Here is a 22,244-nt window from a genome sequence, read left to right as displayed (position 1 = left end):
CAGGTGCCAGTGTCCCCATGGTGACAGAGAAACTGGTTTCCCCTGGCCAATACCTGACTGGACAAACCTATCCAGTCACCAATGCTGACAATCAGACTAAAGTACATCCCATGGCAATGGTAACTTTAGAGTGGGGAGGGGTCAATGGCCTGAAACAGGTGGTGGTCTCCTCAAATATCCCAGTAGACTGTTTGCTTGGAAATGACCTGGAGTCCTCAGCATGGGCTGAGGTAGAACTGAAAACCCATGCAGCCATGCTGGGTATCCCTGAACTGGTGTGTGTCAAGACTAGGGCACAGTGCAAGGCACAGGGTGAAAAAGTAGGGCTGGAGTCTGGAAAAATGGCCCAGCCTACCAAGAGAAAAGGAAAGTCAGCTGGGAAACCAGCTGCAACACAACACCAAAAAGAGAACCTCTCTTCTCAGGAAGAAGTTCTGCCCTCTGAGGGAACTGAGCCTATGGAGCTGGAACCTTATCAGGTTGAGCTCTTGGGCCCAGGGGGACCCTCAAGGGAAGAGTTGTGTAAGGGACAAGAAACCTGTCCCTCTCTTGAAGGCCTTAGGCAGCAAGCTGCTGAAGAGTCCAAAGGCAAGAAAAATGGAACACATAGGGTCTATTGGGAAGATGGACTCCTGTACACTGAGGCAAGAGATCCCAAACCTGGTGCCACTAGGAGAGTGGTAGTGCCTCAGGGTTTCAGAGAGTTTATTCTGACCTTAGCCCATGATATTCCCCTTGCTGGGCATTTGGGACAAACCAAGACGTGGGAGAGGTTAGTCAACCACTTCTACTGGCCCAATATGTCCCAGAAGGTTAAGGAGTTTTGCCTCTCCTGCCCCACCTGTCAATCCAGTGGTAAGACAGGTGGGCATCCAAAGGCCCCCCTCATTCCACTTCCAGTGGTGGGGGTCCCCTTTGAAAGAGTGGGTGTGGACATAGTTGGTCCACTAGAACCTCCCACAGCCTCAGGAAATATGTACATCCTAGTAGTAGTGGATCATGCTACTAGGTATCCTGAAGCTATTCCCCTTAGGTCGACTACTGCCCCTGCAGTAGCCAAGGCCCTCATTGGTATCTTTACCAGAGTGGGTTTCCCTAAGGAGGTGGTGTCTGACAGAGGTACCAACTTCATGTCAGCATACCTAAAACACATGTGGAATGAGTGTGGAGTGACTTACAAATTCACTACACCATATCATCCACAAACTAATGGCCTTGTTGAGAGATTCAACAAGACATTAAAGGGCATGATCATGGGGCTCCCAGAAAAACTCAAAAGGAGATGGGATGTCCTCCTGCCATGTCTGCTTTTCGCTTACAGAGAGGTGCCTCAGAAGGGAGTAGGATTCTCACCCTTTGAACTTCTGTTTGGCCACCCTGTAAGGGGACCACTTGCTCTTGTTAAAGAAGGCTGGGAGAGACCTCTTCATGAGCCTAAACAAGACATAGTGGACTATGTACTTGGCCTTCGCTCAAGGATGGCAGAGTACATGGAAAAGGCAAGTAAAAACCTTGAGGCCAGCCAACAACTCCAGAAGTTGTGGTATGACCAAAAGGCTGCACTGGTTGAATTTCAACCAGGGCAGAAAGTCTGGGTTCTGGAGCCTGTGGCTCCCAGGGCACTCCAGGACAAATGGAGTGGCCCTTACCCAGTACTAGAAAGGAAGAGTCAGGTCACCTACCTGGTGGACCTGGGCACAAGCAGGAGCCCCAAGAGGGTGATCCATGTGAACCGCTTTAAGCTCTTCCATGACAGGGCTGATGTAAATCTGTTGATGGTAACAGATGAGGACCAGGAAGCTGAGAGTGAACCTCTCCCTGATCTCCTCTCATCAGACCCTACAGATGGCTCAGTAGATGGAGTGATCTACTCACACACCCTCTCTAGCCAACAGCAGTCTGACTGCAGGAAGGTCCTGCAGCAGTTTGCTGAACTCTTTTCCCTAACCCCTGGTCAGACACACCTGTGTACCCATGATGTGGACACAGGAGACAGCATGCCTGTCAAAAACAAAATATTTAGACAGTCTGACCAAGTTAAGGAAAGCATCAAGGTGGAAGTCCACAAGATGCTGGAATTGGGAGTAATAGAGCACTCTGACAGCCCCTGGGCTAGCCCAGTGGTCTTAGTCCCCAAACCTCACACCAAAGAAGGAAAGAGAGAGATGAGGTTTTGTGTGGACTACAGAGGTCTCAACTCTGTCACCAAGACAGATGCCCATCCCATTCCTAGAGCTGATGAGCTAATAGACAAATTAGGGGCTGCCAAATTCTTAAGTACCTTTGACTTAACAGCAGGGTACTGGCAAATCATAATGGCCCCTGGAGCAAAAGAAAAGACAGCATTCTCCACACCTGATGGGCATTATCAGTTCACTGTTATGCCCTTTGGTTTAAAGAATGCCCCTGCCACCTTCCAAAGGTTGGTGAATCAAGTCCTTGCTGGGCTGGAATCCTTTAGTGCAGCTTATCTTGATGATATTGCTGTCTTCAGCTCCACCTGGCAGGATCACCTGGTCCACCTGAAGAAGGTTTTGAAGGCTCTGCAATCTGCAGGCCTCTCTATCAAGGCATCCAAATGCCAGATAGGGCAGGGAACTGTGGTTTACTTGGGACACCTTGTAGGTGGAGGCCAAGTTCAGCCACTCCAACCCAAGATCCAGACTATTCTGGACTGGGTAGCTCCAAAAACCCAGACTCACTCAGGGCGTTCCTTGGCTTGACTGGGTACTATAGGAGGTTTGTGAAGGGATATGGATCCATTGTGACAGCCCTCACAGAACTCACCTCCAAGAAAATGCCCAAGAAAGTAAACTGGACTGTAGAATGCCAACAGGCCGTTGACACCCTGAAGCAAGCTATGTGCACAGCACCAGTTCTAAAAGCTCCAGATTACTCCAAGCAATTCATTGTGCAAACAGATGCCTCTGAACATGGGATAGGGGCAGTTTTGTCCCAAACAAATGATGATGGCCTTGACCAGCCTGTTGCTTTCATTAGCAGGAGGTTACTCCCCAGAGAGCAGCGTTGGAGTGCCATTGAGAGGGAGGCCTTTGCTGTGGTTTGGTCCCTGAAGAAGCTGAGACGATACCTCTTTGGTACTCACTTCCTAGTTCAGACTGACCACAGACCTCTCAGATGGCTGATGCAAATGAAAGGTGAAAATCCAAAACTGTTGAGGTGGTCCATCTCCCTACAGGGAATGGACTTTATAGTGGAACACAGACCTGGGACTGCCCATGCCAATGCAGATGGCCTTTCCAGGTTCTTCCACTTAGAAAATGAAGACTCTCTTGGGAAAGGTTAGTCTCATCCTCTTTCGTTTGGGGGGGGGGGGGTTGTGTAAGGAAATGCCTCCTTGGCATGGTTACCCCCTGACTTTTTGCCTTTGCTGATGCTATGTTTTGAATTGAAAGTGTGCTGAGGTCTGCTAACCAGGCCCCAGTGTTCTTTCCCTAACCTGTACTTTTGATTCCACAATTGGCACACCCTGGCATCCAGATAAGTCCCTTGTAACTGGTACCTCTGGTACCAAGGGCCCTGATGCCAGGGAAGGTCTCTAAGGGCTGCAGCATGTATTATGCCACCCTAGAGACCCCTCACCCAGCACAGACACACTGCTTACCAGCTTGTGTGTGCTAGTGAGAACAAAATGAGTAAGTCGACATGGCACTCCCCTCAGGGTGCCATGCCAGCCTCTCACTGCCTATGCAGTATAGGTAAGACACCCCTCTAGCAGGCCTTACAGCCCTAAGGCAGGGTGCACTATACCATAGGTGAGGGTACCAGTGCATGAGCACTGTGCCCCTACAGTGTCTAAGCAAAACCTTAGACATTGTAAGTGCAGGGTAGCCATAAGAGTATATGGTCTGGGAGTCTGTTTTACACGAACTCCACAGCACCATAATGGCTACACTGAAAACTGGGCAGTTTGGTATCAAACTTCTCAGCACAATAAATGCACACTGATGCCAGTGTACATTTTATTGTAAAATACACCCCAGAGGGCACCTTAGAGGTGCCCCCTGAAACTTAACCGACTATCTGTGTAGGCTGACTGGTTCCACCAGCCTGCCACGCTAGAGACATGTTGCTGGCCCCATGGGGAGAGTGCCTTTGTCACTCTGAGGCCAGTAACAAAGCCTGCACTGGGTGGAGATGCTAACACCTCCCCCAGGCAGGAGCTGTAACACCTGGCGGTGAGCCTCAAAGGCTCACCCCTTTGTCACAGCCCCGCAGGACACTCCAGCTAGTGTAGTTGCCCGCCCCCTCCGGCCCCGACCTCGGCCCCCACTTTTGGCGGCAAGGCCGGAGAAAATAATGAGAATAACAAGGAGGAGTCACTGGTCAGTCAGGACAGCCCCTAAGGTGTCCTGAGCTGAGGTGACTCTAACTTTTAGAAATCCTCCATCTTGCAGATGGAGGATTCCCCCAATAGGATTAGGGATGTGACCCCCTCCCCTTGGGAGGAGGCACAAAGAGGGTGTACCCACCCTCAGGGCTAGTAGCCATTGGCTACTAACCCCCCAGACCTAAACACGCCCTTAAATTTAGTATTTAAGGGCTTCCCTGAACCTAAAGATTTAGATTCCTGCAACTACAAGAAGAAGGACTGCCTAGCTGAAAACCCCTGCAGAGGAAGACCAGAAGACAACAACTGCCTTGGCTCCAGAAACTCACCGGCCTGTCTCCTGCCTTCCAAAGAACTCTGCTCCAGCGACGCCTTCCAAAGGGACCAGCGACCTCTGAATCCTCTGAGGACTGCCCTGCTTCGACGACGACAAGAAACTCCCGAGGACAGCGGACCTGCTCCAAAAAGACTGCAACTTTATCCAAAGGAGCAGCTTTAAAGAACCCTGCAATCTCCCCGCAAGAAGCGTGAGACTTGCAACACTGCACCCGGCGACCCCGACTCGGCTGGTGGAGAACCAACATCTCAGGGAGGACCCCCGGACTACTCTACGACTGTGAGTACCAAAACCTGTCCCCCCTGAGCCCCCACAGCGCCGCCTGCAGGGGGAATCCCGAGGCTTCCCCTGACCGCGACTCTCTGAAACCTAAGTCCCGATGCCTGGAAAAGACCCTGCACCCGCAGCCCCCAGGACCTGAAGGACCGGACTTTCACTGCAGAAGTGACCCCCAGGAGTCCCTCTCCCTTGCCCAAGTGGAGGTTTCCCCGAGGAAGCCCCCCCTTACCTGCCTGCAGCGCTGAAGAGATCCCTTGATCTCTCATTGACTTCCATTGCGAACCCGACACTTGTTCTAACACTGCACCCGGCCGCCCCCGCGCCGCTGAGGGTGAAATTTCTGTGTGGGCTTGTGTCCCCCCCGGTGCCCTACAAAACCCCCCTGGTCTGCCCTCCGAAGACGCGGGTACTTACCTGCTGGCAGACTGGAACCGGGGCACCCCCTTCTCTCCATTGAAGCCTATGCGTTTTGGGCACCACTTTGAACTCTGCACCTGACCGGCCCTGAGCTGCTGGTGTGGTAACTTTGGGGTTGCTCTGAACCCCCAACGGTGGGCTACCTTGGACCAAGAACTGAACCCTGTAAGTGTCTTACTTACCTGGTAAAACTAACAAAAACTTACCTCCCCCAGGAACTGTGAAAATTGCACTAAGTGTCCACTTTTAAAATAGCTATTTGTGAATAACTTGAGAAGTATACATGCAATTGAAATGATTCAAAGTTCCTGATGTACTTACCTGCAATACCTTTCAAACAAGATATTACATGTTAAATTTGAACCTGTGGTTCTTAAAATAAACTAAGAAAAGATATTTTTCTATAACAAAACCTATTGGCTGGATTTGTCTCTGAGTGTGTGTACCTCATTTATTGTCTATGTGTATGTACAACAAATGCTTAACACTACTCCTTGGATAAGCCTACTGCTCGACCACACTACCACAAAATAGAGCATTAGTATTATCTCTTTTTACCACTATTTTACCTCTAAGGGGAACCCTTGGACTCTGTGCATGCTATTCCTTACTTTGAAATAGCACATACAGAGCCAACTTCCTAAATTCAATAGGAATAGGGATGTGTCCCCCTCCCCTCAGTGAGGAGGCACAAGGAGGGTGTAGCCACCCTCAAGGACAGTAGCCATTAGCTACTGCCCCCCAGATCTAAACACCCCTCTAAATTCAGTATTTTGGGGCAACTCTGAACCCAGGAAATCAGATTCCTGCAACCTACAACAAGAAGGACTGCTAACCTTAAAGCCCCGCAGAGACGACGGAGACACCAACTGACTTGGCCCCAGCCCTACCGGCCTGTCTCCAGACTCAAAAGAACCTGCACAGCGATGCATCCAGCGGGACCAGCGACCTCTGAGGACTCAGAGGACTACCCTGCACCCAAAGGACCAAGAACCTCCTGCGAACAGCGGCACTGTTCAGAAACTGCAACAAAGAAGCAACTTTAAAGATACTCTGACTTCCCACCAGAAGCGTGAGTCTTCACACTCTGCACCCGACGCCCCCGGCTCGAGTTTGGAGAAACCAACACCGCAGAGAGGATTCCAGCGACGTGGACACCCTGAGTCAACCTCCCTGCACCGCCCCAGTGACGCCTGCATAGAGGATCCAGAGGCTCCCCCTGACCGCGACTGCCTTGTATCAAAGGAACCCGACGCCTAGACCAAGCACTGCACCTGCAGCCCCCAGGACTGAGAGGAACCAGCTACCAGTGCAGGAGTGACTAGCAGGCGGCCCTCCTCCTAGCCCAGTCGGTGGCTGGCCCAAGAAGCCCCCCTGTGCCCTGCCTGCATCTCCAGAGTGACCCTCTGATCCCTCCATTGTTTTCTACGGCAAACCCAACACCTACTTTGCACACTGCACCCGGCCACCCCTGTGCCGCTGAGGGTGTGGTTTGTGTCCTTGCCCCCCTAGTGCTCCACAATCTCCCCTGTCTGCTCCCCGAGGACGCAGGTACTTAGCTGCTAGCAGACAGGAACCAGAGCACCCCTGTTCTCCATAGGCACCTATGTGTTTTGGGCCCTCCTTTGACCTCTGCACCTGACCGGCCTTGTGTTCTGGTGCTGTGGCTTTGGGGTTGCCTTGAACCTCCTACGGTGGGCTGCCTATGCCCAGGAGACTGACTGTGTAAGTGCTTTACTTACCTGAAAAACTAACCAAAACTTACCTCCCCCAGGAACTATTGATTTTTGCAGTGTCCACTTTTAAAATAGATATTTGCAATTTTAACCAAAACTGTGTGTACTACTATTTTAAATCAAAGTTCTATACTTAACTGTGTGAAGTACCTTGCATTTTATGTACTTAACTCAAATTTGAATCTTGTGGTTCTAAAAATAAATTAAGAAAATATATATTTCTTTATAAAAACCTATTGGCCTGGAGTTAAGTCTAAGTGTGTGTTCCTCGTTTATTGCCTGTGTGTGTACAATAAATGCTTAACACTACCCTCTGATAAGCCTACTGCTTGACCACACTACCACAAAAACAGAGCATTAGTATTATCTAATTTTGCCACTATCAACCTCTAAGGGGAACCTTTGGACTCTGTGCACACTATCTCTCACTTTGAGATAGTATATACAGAGCCAACTTCCTATAGTCCTGCTCCCTACCACAGGTCATATAGACCCCTCTCGATGTTAGGAGTCGACACAAAATATTAGTAAAGGCCCTTGCTCTTGAGATTGTGCACCAAATGAGTCATCATCCAGCACAAAGACCAGTGTGGGTTTATGCCTGGCAGGGGAGGATATGAACCTACGGAGGTTGTCACATGTGAAGCACTCCGTTGTGGATGGGGACCTTGAGGTGGCACTAGATTGGGAGTACCTTTAGGAGGTTCTCTGGGGATGGGACTGAGTCCAGCATTCCTCTTCCGGGTGAAGTTTATCTGTACGGAGCCGGTGACCTGAAGCGATCTGGCCGGGAGGTATCAGAGTGCATCCCTGTCTGTAGGGGCACAGGGGGTGACCTCTGTTGCCACTTCTTTTTACACTGGCAATCCGCCTTCACAGAGACTTTGCCGAATCAGGCATAGAAGTGGATGGAGTGACATATGTTGTCTCACTTTATGCAGATGACTCATTTACCTTACGCAGCCAGAGAGATTGGTTGCTGCACTCCTGCGGATAATGGAGGAATTTGGTGTGGCATCAGGCCTACAGGTCAATCAACAGAAGACAGTGGAGTTTTTCCCTTGTGGTCCTGGCACACCCTGCACGAGAAAGTCTGCTGAGCACCGAGCTTGATTGGGTCAGGGACAGCTTCCGTTATTTGGGAGTCCAGAAGGCCAACACCGCAGTTGCTCGCTGCAATCTTAATTTGAGCAGGACGCTGCTTGGCCTTGGTCAGCCAAGATGAGACGCGTTAAACTGGATGTCCTCAAGCTAAATAATGAGTTGGGGGGGATTCGGGCTACCTGTTCTCCACCTGCACTATTTTGTGAGTCTTCTCTAATATGTGCACTGTGGCTCGATGATGGGGCACATACTGAAAAGTGTCTCTTGGGCACCTGGGGAGCCAAGTCGGATATACCCCATTTTCTTATGCAGGAATCCGGTGTTCCGGCTATGCACCCCTTTATTGTCCGCCATGTGGCCATCGCCTGGGAACACACAGTGGCACTGGTACTGTGATGGGCTCCTTGTGCTAAACTGCTACCACTGGACTGGTTGCAACACTTTCTGGATATTTGCATTATGATGGAGATGCGACTGACATGTCTAGGTGGCTTGGGGAGGGGGGGGGGGCAACATGGCCGGAGATCTCTACCTGAATGGCATTATTTGCCACAGTGAAGGAGGCGCTGGCTGTATTTGGACTCCACCACGGACATTTTTTTCAATATGCTAACATATCTTGTGCATGCCGAGATATCTGGATAACCCTGCAGAGCCGGTGGAATCACAGACGCTACTTTTGATGATGGACTCTGAATTGACTTGGGAATTGATATCGCGCTTATAAGGCTCTCAAGAGAGATCACCAAATTGACGTATCTGGGGACCGTGACAGATGGGCCCATGCCCGATGGGGCTCGTTCAATCAAGATGCTTGGAGGAGGGCATTCGCACAAGTCCTGAAAGAGGCAAGTGTTGCACGATTCAAATGGATTCCGTTTTATTATGTGTATCATGCTTACATGACTGCACAGCCTTTACACAGAATTAACGGGTCTAAATCAGCAGCATGTCCAATATGCAGATTCCCCAGTGACCTTCTTACATATCACGTGGCAGTGTGGCAGACAGCAGAGTTATTGGGGAGTGGTGTTTCAAATCCTGTGGGTGGTCACAAGTGGCACTTGAGTTCTCCGTGTGCCACTGCTTACTGTGGGTGCTCCCGATGCGTGCCCAAGAGGAACCACAGCCTTGCTCTTTTGGGCCTTATGCTCCGCAAATTGCCATACATTGGCTACAGCCCACCGCACTGACTGCACAGAGGTGGCTACTGGACTTACAGGAATGGGGTGTAGCAGAGGAGAGGAGACTGAAGTCGGTGTGCACTAAAAAGCATGCAGAGTTAGCGCTTGAGCAGCCGTGCTGGATGGCCTCACGGAGGTGGTGGTGCCGTCAAGCAATATACGGACCTCCTCTAAAAGTCAGTCCCCAGTGTCCCCTGGGACGGTGTTTTAGAATTTAGATCCCCAGGGGGAGATGTATGTGGAGCGAGCATGTGGGGGTCCGACTGACTGCAGGCGAAGCAACTGACTGGCGTAGATGTGTGGAGTGTGATCCAATCAAGTAATCAATGTTGCGGCTGATACATTACTATTCATAGCTCATGGATACTGTCGTGGTTTGGCCCTACATTGTTCTTCCTGTCTGAGACTCAGTTTGTCAAACCTGAGGCACAGCACGGCATCTTGAAACTGCCGTTTTCTGAGAACGTATTATATGGGCCTAATGCTAATTTCAAAATGTCTTGGATGAACACCGAACTGGACACTGTGAGCAATTGGATTATAAGATAAATTGGCATAATCCTTCAAAACGTATGATGGACCATCAGAGGGTTTAGATCTGTAGTAGCTTCAAGTTCAACAGCAGTATCAGCAGAGGTACCAGTCGTGAGGCAGAGGCAGTCACCATCAATCTGCCCCAGCTATTAAACCCACCACTGGTGGCAAACAGTGAGCTCACAGAAACAGTATAGTAGTGATAGTAGCACTGTGTCAGCTTGGAAAGTGCCACCATCCTGTCTAGGCAATATCATAGATAATGGATGGAGAAGCCTCACATACATCACTATTGCATGCTTCATTATAGGCAATTCTGTCCCACCTTGGAAGGATATAAATGGTACTGGATTGGTGAAGGATGCAGAATAGTGAATTAAAACTACCTCAGTGTAAACACAAAGAAAGTACTTTTATTACAAAGGCACACCAGGCAAGGTTAAAAAATCAATTGGTAGTGTCTGGAGATATGTCATGTCTCAGCCATTCTTCCTACCGCCATGTTTTTCAGCAACTTTAACAACCTAATAAGGGTCTTGGGCTTTCATCGGGGTAACCAGGATTCCACAAGTCTTTGTCCGTGCCAGAGGTAAGAGTATATGTCTTCTCTCAGCACCTAGTCTTGTGGAATCAGTCCAACAGTTTAAGGGTGAAGGATACCCTGGTTTCACCGGGGGAGGGGGGGGGCATTCTGTAGTCACATTCGTCAAGAAGCTGGTCCTGCTTTTTAACCTGTATCAACCGCATGGGTCAAAGTCATACTGAGAGGTGTTTGAAAGGAAAAAGGCCTTATAAAGGCTTAGGTCAGTACTCTTAGATACTGTCACCGGGAGCTGGAAGAAGGGAACTGAGATAACTGCCATCTACAGGGCATAATGGGATTCTGTAGGTTGTGAAATCCTTAAAGGAAAAGTTTCATTTCTCCCTCAAGTACAGCTGCAGCCTGAGAGCTATATTGTCTTGTCTTGTTTTTCTTACTTCCCAGTGACACTTCAGGCCTTTTGCATATTTTCCAGATTTTAAATTAAAATTATGGAATTGGGAATATAATCTGCATAGGCTGTTAAATTGTGCATTTGGGTCACATGTATTTTCTGGCCACACGAAAGCAAGGGGAAGATGTTACTCAAAAAGGGGCTTTTGGAAGACGTGCTCTGGGATCCCGGACATGAGGTGTACTATTCAGGGCTCATGATTTCAGTGGATGCTTCCCTGAAGGAGAACTAAGATTACAGGTAAGAAACCTTTCCTTCTGAAGCATTAACATTCTTCCTGGAATGGAATGCTCTAATGGTGAGTTGTTGCTATCCTTTCCCCACAGAGATTAGATGGTTCGATTAAAGGGGAACTGAGGAAACAAGCTCTGGATCATTTTAATGCAGAAGGTTCTGAGGTAAGCACCTAATTGCAAAGTATAACATTTTGAAAATGCATTTTTTGTTTTGGAAATAGTAAGTACTGAAAATATGAACAATCCATCTAGTCAGCACAAACAAAACCCTGTGACACAAGTGAGCTATATTTTGCAGATTGACAGTATAGATTCCGCCTAGATTATTCAATGACCTCACTGCTGTGTTAAAGAGATGTCTTTACTGATCTTGCTTCAAAATTTTCATAGTTGTCGATGTGTCTTTTCAATAAGTTGATCTATGGAACATTTGAAAGCTTTTGAGGAGGAGAAAAAAATAATTTGGGCTTCAGATTTGCCCCAGTGGCCAGAACACATTGCTTTATCATCATTGCTCACCTGTTAAAGGAGCTATTTATTTAATTTTTTTTACAGTTAGATACTTAAGGTACTGTCTTCAATGCATTTAGTATTTCCTTTCCTGAAGTTCTCTTTTGAAGCTTTTCTTTGGACTTTCAGCATGTACGTTTGTGGGCTGTTTGGACAAGGCAGTATACCACTGATGTCGTAAGGCTACATTACTATTGGGCTTCAAACTGGATATTCAAAAGACGCCTATTAGTCACTTAACTTTCTTGAAATAACGAGATTGAGGAGTCATTGAGGGGTTTAGAATCTCAGAATACAGTAGGACAGATGAAATATCAGTCAGTTTAGAAAAATAGTACACTTAAAAATAGGATATACAAACAAAACCAGAAGGTCCTAACGCTTCTGGGCCCAAATGTCCACATACTTCCTGCATGCTAGAATTTAATTTGAAATTGGTCCCTTTGGCCGGTTTCATGCTGTGGGTTATGTTTCATACTACTTCGTTTTGTGAGATGCATTTGTGCCGCTTAGTAAAAATATGGGGCAGAGTAAGGGGATGCAGACAGGGAAGCTGGCACCCAAGGTTACTTAGATAGATGCCTGCTGTAACCTATGCTGACCTGAATAAAATGTGGTCCATGTATTAATAGGATGACCTCTAAAAGTACTAGTAAGCATAAGCGTAAATGCTCACCATCCAAACAACATGTCAGCCTGAAAGCAAGTCTTGGGTGCTTCAGATGACAAGGTATGCTTTCATAGGTGCACATTTGAAGGGGCACATGTGCCTTGGAGAACCCGGTGTTAAGTTAAGAGCCCACCTGAACTTGTCTTTTTGCAGTGGGACAATTTCAAGAAGAGTGGGCCAACCACCTCTTTACATTCCTGGGGTGCCTTTTAATGTATGTTACTTTATCTTGATAACCACTTGTAAGGAAATGCCTCCTTGGCATGGTTGCCCCCTGACTTTTTGCCTTTACTGATGCTATGTTTACAATTGAAAGTGTGCTGAGGACTGCTAACCAGGCCCCAGCACCAGTGTTCTTTCCCTAACCTGTACTTTTGTATCCACAATTGGCAGACCCTGGCATCCAGATAAGTCCCTTGTAACTGGTACTTCTAGTACCAAGGGCCCTGATGCCAAGGAAGGTCTCTAAGGGCTGCAGCATGTCTTATGCCACCCTGGAGACCTCTCACTCAGCACAGACACACTGCTTGCCAGCTTGTGTGTGCTAGTGAGGACAAAACGAGTAAGTCGACATGGCACTCCCCTCAGGGTGCCATGCCAGCCTCTCACTGCCTATGCAGTATAGGTAAGACACCCCTCTAGCAGGCCTTACAGCCCTAAGGCAGGGTGCACTATACCATAGGTGAGGGTACCAGTGCATGAGCATGGTACCCCTACAGTGTCTAAACAAAACCGTAGACATTGTAAGTGCAGGGTAGCCATAAGAGTATATGGTCTGGGAGTTTGTCAAACACGAACTCCACAGCACCATAATGGCTACACTGAAAACTGGGAAGTTTGGTATCAAACTTCTCAGCACAATAAATGCACACTGATGCCAGTGTACATTTTATTGCAAAATACACCCCAGAGGGCACCTTAGAGGTGCCCCCTGAAACTTAACCGACTGTCTGTGTAGGCTGACTAGTTCCAGCAGCCTGCCACACCAGAGACATGTTGCTGGCCCCATGGGGAGAGTGCCTTTGTCACTCTGAGGCCAGTAACAAAGCCTGCACTGGGTGGAGATGCTAACACCTCCCCCAGGCAGGAGCTGTGACACCTGGCGGTGAGCCTCAAAGGCTCACCCCTTTGTCACAGCCCAGCAGGGCACTCCAGCTTAGTGGAGTTGCCCGCCCCCTCCGGCCACGGCCCCCACTTTTGGCGGCAAGGCTGGAGGGAACAAAGAAAGCAACAAGGAGGAGTCACTGGCCAGTCAGGACAGCCCCTAAGGTGTCCTGAGATGAGGTGACTCTAACTTTTAGAAATCCTCCATCTTGCAGATGGAGGATTCCCCCAATAGGGTTAGGATTGTGACCCCCTCCCCTTGGGAGGAGGCACGAAGAGGGTGTACCCACCCTCAGGGCTAGTAGCCATTGGCTACTAACCCCCCAGACCTAAACACGCCCTTAAATTTAGTATTTAAGGGCTACCCTGAACCCTAGAAAATTAGATTCCTGCAACAACAAGAAGAAGGACTGCCCAGCTGAAAACCCCTGCAGAGGAAGACCAGAAGACAACAACTGCCTTGGCTCCAGAAACTCACCGGCCTGTCTCCTGCCTTCCAAAGAACTCTGCTCCAGCGACGCCTTCCAAGGGACCAGCGACCTCTGACTCCTCTGAGTACTGCCCTGCTTCGAAAAAGACAAGAAACTCCCGAGGACAGCGGACCTGCTCCAAAAAGACTGCAACTTTGTTTCAAGGAGCAGCTTTAAAGACCCTGCAACTCCCCGCAAGAAGCGTGAGACTTGCAACACTGCACCCGGCGACCCCGACTCGGCTGGTGGAGAACCAACACCTCAGGGAGGACCCCCGGACTACTCTCCGACTGTGAGTACCAAAACCTGTCCCCCCTGAGCCCCCACAGCGCCGCCTGCAGAGGGAATCCCGAGGCTTCCCCTGACCGCGACTCTCTGAAACCTAAGTCCCGACGCCTGGAAAAGACCCTGCACCCGCAGCCCCCAGGACCTGACGGACCGGACTTTCACTGGAGAAGTGACCCCCAGGAGTCCCTCTCCCTTGCCCAAGTGGAGGTTTCCCTGAGGAAGCCCCCCCTTGTCTGCCTGCAGCGCTGAAGAGATCCGTTGATCTCTCATTGACTAACATTGCGAACCCGACGCTTGTTTCTACACTGCACCCGGCCGCCCCCGCGCTGCTGAGGGTGAAATTTCTGTGTGGGCTTGTGTCCCCCCCGGTGCCCTACAAAACCCCCCTGGTCTGCCCTCCGAAGACGCGGGTACTTACCTGCAAGCAGACCGGAACCGGGGCACCCCCTTCTCTCCATTCTAGCCTATGCGTTTTGGGCACCACTTTGAACTCTGCACCTGACCGGCCCTGAGCTGCTGGTGTGGTGACTTTGGGGTTGCTCTGAACCCCCAACGGTGGGCTACCTTGGACCAAGAACTGAACCCTGTAGGTGTCTTACTTACCTGGTAAAACTAACAAAAACTTACCTCCCCCAGGAACTGTGAAAATTGCACTAAGTGTCCACTTTTGAAATAGCTATTTGTCAATAACTTGAAAAGTATACATGCAATTGAAATGATTCAAAGTTCCTAATGTACTTACCTGCAATACCTTTCAAACAAGATATTACATGTTAAATTTGAACCTGTGGTTCTTAAAATAAACTAAGAAAAGATATTTTTCTATAACAAAACCTATTGGCTGGATTTGTCTCTGAGTGTGTGTACCTCATTTATTGTCTATGTGTATGTACAACAAATGCTTAACACTACTCCTTGGATAAGCCTACTGCTCGACCACACTACCACAAAATAGAGCATTAGTATTATCTCTTTTTACCACTATTTTACCTCTAAGGGGAACCCTTGGACTCTGTGCATGCTATTCCTTACTTTGAAATAGCACATACAGAGCCAACTTCCTACACCACTGGTCCTGTTGAAAATGTTACTGTGGCATGGGCACACACTAAACCAGTGACATTCAGTCACTGAGCAGACTGTACCCCACTGGCATATAATCAATTTAAGGTTAGTGAGGACAGGGCTTCTCTCTAGAGTCTTAAGGGCTAGGGCAGTTTTTAATAAACAAATAGACAAAGGAATAGGATTCCACATGTAAGTTTTAAGACATTGTTTTCTCTTCACACTCAGTGGCAAAAAAAGATGCATAGACCCTACGGTGGAAGATGGTTGGAAATTGACAGACACTCTCTAATCAACTTGTAATTATGATATATCGGCTTCGTGCCCCAGATGTTTCTCACTTTTCTTGGTCCCTGAACTGTGGTGACCTTATGACTCCTGTCAGAAGTTCTCACAATGATTGTGCCTGATAGATGCACCAGGGTCTCTCTTCCCTTGGGTCAGTTAACTCATCGTATGCACAGGTGAACTCCTTGGGCAGGCAGGTATGTTTTAATTCTGTCCTCAGATTAAGCAGCAGGGAGATTCTGAGGGCTTCCCGGACTTGGGGTTTGTGTCGACAGAGAATGACAACAACGCAGAAGCCTTTCTCTGCTGACCTTTTCTGTACTGATACAGAAGTTACTTCGGTGTCAAGTTGACATTGAACTAAGTATTAACTGAAGGGCCCAGTAGTTGAGTTCCTCTGGTGGACAACCAGGGAAAAGCTGGCAGAGCCATCATGGTGTCTGCAGCCTTAAAATGTTCAAATGCTCCTCTCTTGAAGAGTATCTTCAAGCTGTTGCCACAGTTAGACCATATTTTGCATATAGTTGGTATGGGAGGTGGCCAAAATACATTATGCAGTGGTAGGCTGGCCAAACCTATCATTAATGGTTTATTTTGGTGATAATGTGATCTGTCCTCCTTTTATGATCAGAGTATTTGAATTTGCCCATCCTTGTTCCTGATTCATGTCAATTGTAAGATCTTGGAGTGTTACCGCTCTGATTTATTTGTATCGTCTTAAGGTTCTTTCTTTGCTGCATGCTCAAGATTTTGGTCACACCAGGTAGATTCCTCTTCATTCACAGGCAGGGAGGGTGTACTTACCTGTATCCAGGACTGGAAGAAAAGGATAGATTTCTCCCTCTTGCCTTACCTGAAGAAGAGCACATGTTGGTATGAATGATCAGTCCTGTCAGACTGGACAGGTGCTGATGAGTTCTTCTCACAATCTCCCAAGGGTTAGTGTGCAGAACAAAAGATGGATTGGTTACAAAAGGATTTTATTACGCAGCACCCTAGTGTAAAACATATGTAAGACAGTAGTAAAATCACTAACATTTGCACTAGGGTACATAAAGAATTGTGTGTGTGTGTGTGGGTTAATTACCCACAGTAAGGGGCAGGAGTGAAGTGGCTCAAATGGTGGAGCCATGAGTTTTGTGAGTACAGAGTTTAAGTTCCAAGATGGAGCTGGAGGAATCCTCAGTGGAATGATTCTTTTAGTCCTTCCATAAATGCTTTGATAACTGAAATTCTAAACCAGGAAATATGTTGTCTATTATGCAGATATGCAGCTATAGCGGCTAAATGTAAACGAATAGATGTATAGGTTAAATTTGCCTTTTGTAAATGTAATAAAAATTGTACAATATCCTGTACTGTTGGTTCAAGAGGTTTGCTGTTTTTTGTTTGAGAGTAACAAACAAAAAGTTTCCATTTTGCTGCATAGCACTGTCTATTGGTAGGTTTGCATGCTTGTTTAAGGATATCCATACATTCCTGTGGTAAATGAAAATATCCAAATCTATGGTTTCAGGACCCATATCGCTTAGTTGAGTGATTTGGATGTCTTATCGGTCCCTGTTTTTGTGTTAGAATATCTGGTCTGTTGGGAAGTTTTTGATGGGGCATAACTGAGAGTTCCAAAAGTGTTGTATACCATGGTTGATGTGCCCATGTAGGGGCCACTAAGATCATGCTGAGGGAAGATTTTTATCTTCCGTACTAGGAATGGTAAGAGTGGAAGAGGGGGAAAAGCGTAAACAAATGTTCGATGGCATGTGTAGCTGCAGATAGACATGCTGTGCATTATCCTGCCATCTAGTGTTGGGCTTGGAGTGTTACAAGTTGTTTTTCTTTTCTAGTCACGAGACAGAGGGACTCCTCCCTTTCAGCTCCATTGCGCATGGGCGTTGACTCCATCTTAGATTGTTTTCTTCCCAACATCGGGTTCGGACGTGTTCCTCTTTGCTCTGTATTTCGCTTCGGGAAAGTTAGCTATTTATCCGAATATTTGACGGTATTGTTTGCGCTCCGTACCGGTCTAGTGTTAGTACATCGACACCGAAACAAGAAGCGCTCCGGCGGCCCTTCGGGGCTTCCACTCTTCAGCGGGGCCTGGTCGGCCCGACCGCGTCCATCGTCGAAACTCATGGACCGGACCCCCTTCTGCTTCTGCCCGAATTGCCACGCAAAGTATCCTTATACAGACCAACACTTGGTCTGTAATATGTGTCTATCACCAGAACACAGGGAGGATACTTGCGGGGCCTGCCAGGCATTTCGATCGAAGAAGACCCTACACGATCGAAGAGCCAGAAGACTTCAGATGGCGTCGACACCGGCTGAACAGATCTACGTCGAGGAAGAGGAGAGATTCTCCATTCACAAATCGGACTCGGATGACTCTGAATCTGAGCAGCCAAAAACTGTGAGTAAATCTGCCCTGGCCAAGACTCACTCCAAAATTATAAAGGCCAAGGGGATGTCACCTCCAACAGGCCATGGCTTAACCCGAAAACCAGGTGACCAAACATCGGCACGAAAAAGGCCTCTCAAGAGCCGAAGACATCCGACTCCGGTCGAGATACCGGCTCCCAAACAACTCGGCACCGAGAGTTCGACACCCCCCCAAATTAAAAAGGTTTCCTCAGAGCTGAAAAAGAGCATACCGAAACCATCGGTGTCGAAACATGCAGCCTCGGAGCCGAAAACAGGCTCCTACACAGAAGAGCATGGACTTTCCAGCCAAATGAAAGGGAACAAATTTGAGCAGAAATTAGCTATGGGAGAGCCAGACCATACTCAAAGGAGGCTGCACATCCAGAAAGAGACTGGTAAAATTCAAACTCTCCCATCAATAAAAATAAAAAGGAAGCTAGCATTCCAGGAGGCGGAAATGCAGCCAAAAGCAAAAGTGGCAAGAGACAAAACACCACCAAGGCTTTCGCCACAGCCTTCACCACTGCACTCACCACATCTGTCCCCGATAGCAACACCCCCAATGCAGTCGCCAACACACACGGGGATGACACAAGATGACCCGGATGCATGGGACTTATATGATGCACCGGTCTCTGATAACAGTCCCGATTGCTACCCAGCAAGGCCATCACCACCAGAGGACAGCACTGCATATATGCAGGTGGTATCAAGGGCAGCTACTTTCCATAATGTAGCAATGCATGCGGAGCCAATAGAAGACGACTTCTTATTTAATACCCTGGCATCCACTCACAGCTCTTACCAAAGTTTGCCAATGCTCCCAGGCATGCTAAAGCACGCCAAACAGGTGTTCCAGGACCCAGTAAAAGGCAGAGCCATCACGCCTAGGGTGGAGAAGAAATATAAGCCTCCCCCTACGGACCCTGTGTTTATAACACAGCAACTAACACCAGATTCGGTGGTCGTGGGAGAAGCCAGAAAAAGGGCAAACTCCCAGTCGTCAGGAGATGCACCACCGCCCGACAAGGAAAGTCGGAAGTTCGATGCTGCAGGCAAGCGGGTGGCAGCACAGGCAGCCAATCAATGGCGGATTGCCAATTCACAGGCTCTACTGGCTTGCTACGACAGGGCACACTGGGACGAGATGCAAAATATAATACAGCACTTGCCCAAGGAACACCAAAAGCATGCCCAACAGGTTGTTGAGGAAGGACAAGCGATTTCCAACAACCAAATAAGGTCTGCAATGGACTCGGCAGACACAGCAGCACGGACAGTGAACACTGCGGTAACCATTCGTAGGCATGCATGGTTACGGAGCTCAGGTTTTAAACCGGAAATCCAGCAAGCTGTGCTAAATATGCCGTTCAACCAGGAACAATTGTTTGGGCCAGAGGTGGATACGGCAATCGAAAAACTAAAAAAGGACACAGACACGGCCAAAGCCATGGGCGCGCTCTACTCCCCACAGAACAGAGGCACTTTTAGAAGGCCACAATTTAGAGGGGGGTTTCGTTCCCAAACCACAGAGCCTTCCACCTCACAAGCCACCCACATATCAGGGCCAGTACCAAAGAGGTGGTTTTCGAGGATCATACAGGGGTGAACAATTCCCAAAACCAAGGGGGAAATTCCAAAGCCCTAAAACCCCTCAAGCCAAACAGTGACTTCAATGTCACAAATCCCCACCACTCAACACCAGTGGGGGGGAGACTTACCGCATACTACAGCAACTGGGCAAACATAACTACGGATGCATGGGTGCTAGCCATTATCCAACATGGTTATTGCATAGAATTCATAAATTTCCCACCAGATGTGCCCCCAAAAGCACACAATATGTCCAAACAACACTTAGACCTGTTACAGCTAGAAGTTCAAGCATTGTTACAAAAACAAGCAATAGAACTAGTGCCCAAACATCACAGGTACAGGTGTCTACTCCCCGTATTTGCTAATTCCAAAGAAAGACAAAACGTTGAGGCCAATATTAGACCTCAGAATCTCTATATCAAATCAGATCACTTCCACATGGTAACACTTCAAGATGTGATTTCCTTACTCAAAAAACAGGACTACATGTCAGCGTTAAATCTAAAGGATGCATATTTCTATATACCCATACATCCTTCTCACAGGAAATACTTAAGGTTTGTAAAACAGGGAGTGCATTACCAATTCAAGGTGTTACCATTCGGGATAACAGCCCCAAGGGTATTCACAAAATGCCTTGCAGTAGTAGCCGCTCATATAAGGAGACAGCACATGCACGTATTCCCCTACTTAGACGACTGGTTAATAAAAACCAGCACTCAACAGTGTCTGCGTCACACACAATACGTTATAGAAACTCTACACAAACTAGGGTTGTAGGAAGTTGGCTCTGTATGTGCTATTTCAAAGTAAGGAATAGCATGCACAGAGTCCAAGGGTTCCCCTTAGAGGTAAAATAGTGGTAAAAAAGAGATAATACTAATGCTCTCTTTTGTGGTAGTGTGGTCGAGCAGTAGGTTTATCCAAGGAGTAGTGTTAAGCATTTGTTGTACATACACATAGGCAATAAATGAGGTACACACACTCAGAGACAAATCCAGCCAATAGGTTTTGTTATAGAAAAATATATTTTCTTAGTTTATTTTAAGAACCACAGGTTCAAATTTTACATGTAATAGCTCCTTTGAAAGGTACTGCAGGTAAGTACTCTAGGAACTTTGAATCATTACTTTAGCATGTATACTTTTTACATAAAACACAATAAGCTGTTTTAAAAGTGGACACTTAGTGCAATTTTCACAGTTCCTGGGGGAGGTAAGTTATTGTTAGTTTTCACAGCTAAGTAAGTCACTTACAGGTTTGAGTTTTTGGTCCAAGGTAGCCCACCGTTGGGGGTTCAGAGCAACCCCAAAGTTATCACACCAGCAGCTCAGGGCCGGTCAGGTGCAAAGGTCAAAGAGGTGCCCAAAACACATAGGCTATAATGGAGAGAAGGGGGGTGCCCCGGTTCCAGTCTGCTAGCAGGTAAGTACCCGCGTCTTCGGAGGGCAGACCAGGGGGGTTTTGTAGGGCACCGGGGGGGACACAAAGTAGCACAGAAAGTACACCCTCCGCAGCGCGGGGGCGGCCGGGTGCAGTGTGCAAACACGCGTCGGGTTTCATTCAGTTTTCAATGGGAGACCAAGGGGTCTCTTCAGCGATGCAGGCAGGCAAGGGGGGGGCTCCTCGGGGTAGCCACCACCTGGGCAAGGGAGAGGGGCTCCTGGGGGTCACTCCTGCACAGAAGTTCCGTTTCTTTAGGGGCTGGGGGCTGCGGGTGCAGGGTCTTTTCCAGCCGTCGGGAAATGGAGTTCAGACAGTCGCGGTCAGGGGGAGCCTGGGGATTCCCTCTGCAGGCGTCGCTGTGGGGGCTCAGGGGGGACAACTTTGGTTACTCACAGTCGTAGAGTCGCCGGAGGGTCCTCCCTGAGTTGGTTGGTCTCCACCAGTCGAGTCGGGGTCGCCGGGTGCAGTGTTGCAAGTCTCCCGCTTCTTGCGGGGAGTTGCAGGGGTCTTTAAATCTGCTCCTTGTAACAAAGTTGCAGTTCTTTTGGAGCAGTGCCGCTGTCCTCGGGAGTTTCTTGTCTTTTTCGAAGCAGGGCAGTCCTCGGAGGATTCAGAGGTCGCTGGTCCCTTGGAAAGCGTCGCTGGAGCAGGGTTCTTTGGAAGGCAGGAGACAGGCCGGTAAGTCTGGGGCCAAGGCAGTTGATGTCTTCTGTTCTTCCTCTGCAGGGGTTTGTCAGCTCGGCAGTCCTTCTTCTTGTAGTTGCAGGAATCTAGTTTCTAGGTTCAGGGAGAGCCCTTAAATACTAAATTTAAGGGCGTGTTTAGGTCTGGGGGGTTAGTAGCCAATGGCTACTAGCCCTGAGGGTGAGTACACCCTCTTTGTGCCTCCTCCCAAGGGGAGGGGGTCACATCCATAATCCTATTGGGGGAATCCTCCATCTGCAAGATGGAGGATTTCTAAAAGTTAGTCACTTCAGCTCAGGACACCTTAGGGGCTGTCCTGACTGACCAGTGACTCCTCCTTGTTGCTTTCTTTGTTTCCTCCAGCCTTGCCGCCAAAAGTGGGGGCCGTGGCCGGAGGGGGCGGGCAACTCCACTAAGCTGGAGTGTCCTGCGGTGCTGTGACAAAGGGGTGAGCCTTTGAGGCTCACCGCCAGGTGTTACAGCTCCTGTCTGGGGGAGGTGTTAGCATCTCCACCCAGTGCAGGCTTTG

At 48.5% G+C, this 22,244-nt stretch overlaps 1 protein-coding gene across 3 annotated transcripts in view; it reads left to right on the top strand.

Annotated features, from left to right (window-relative positions):
* Positions 1-22,244, top strand: part of CHD1 (chromodomain helicase DNA binding protein 1) — a 1,172,453-nt gene that overhangs the window by 400,675 nt on the left and 749,534 nt on the right. For all 3 annotated transcript variants that reach the window (XM_069225994.1, XM_069225985.1, XM_069225977.1), the window contains exon 18: positions 11,264-11,335. In XM_069225994.1, the coding sequence (XP_069082095.1) occupies positions 11,264-11,335 (72 nt within the window). The remainder of the gene's footprint in view (positions 1-11,263; positions 11,336-22,244) is intronic.

The sequence above is a fragment of the Pleurodeles waltl genome, chromosome 1_1 (assembly GCF_031143425.1).
Source record: "Pleurodeles waltl isolate 20211129_DDA chromosome 1_1, aPleWal1.hap1.20221129, whole genome shotgun sequence".
Taxonomy (NCBI): domain Eukaryota; kingdom Metazoa; phylum Chordata; class Amphibia; order Caudata; family Salamandridae; genus Pleurodeles; species Pleurodeles waltl.
Note: the sequence above shows the minus strand (reverse complement) of the source record. Positions and strands in the feature narration are given on the sequence as shown.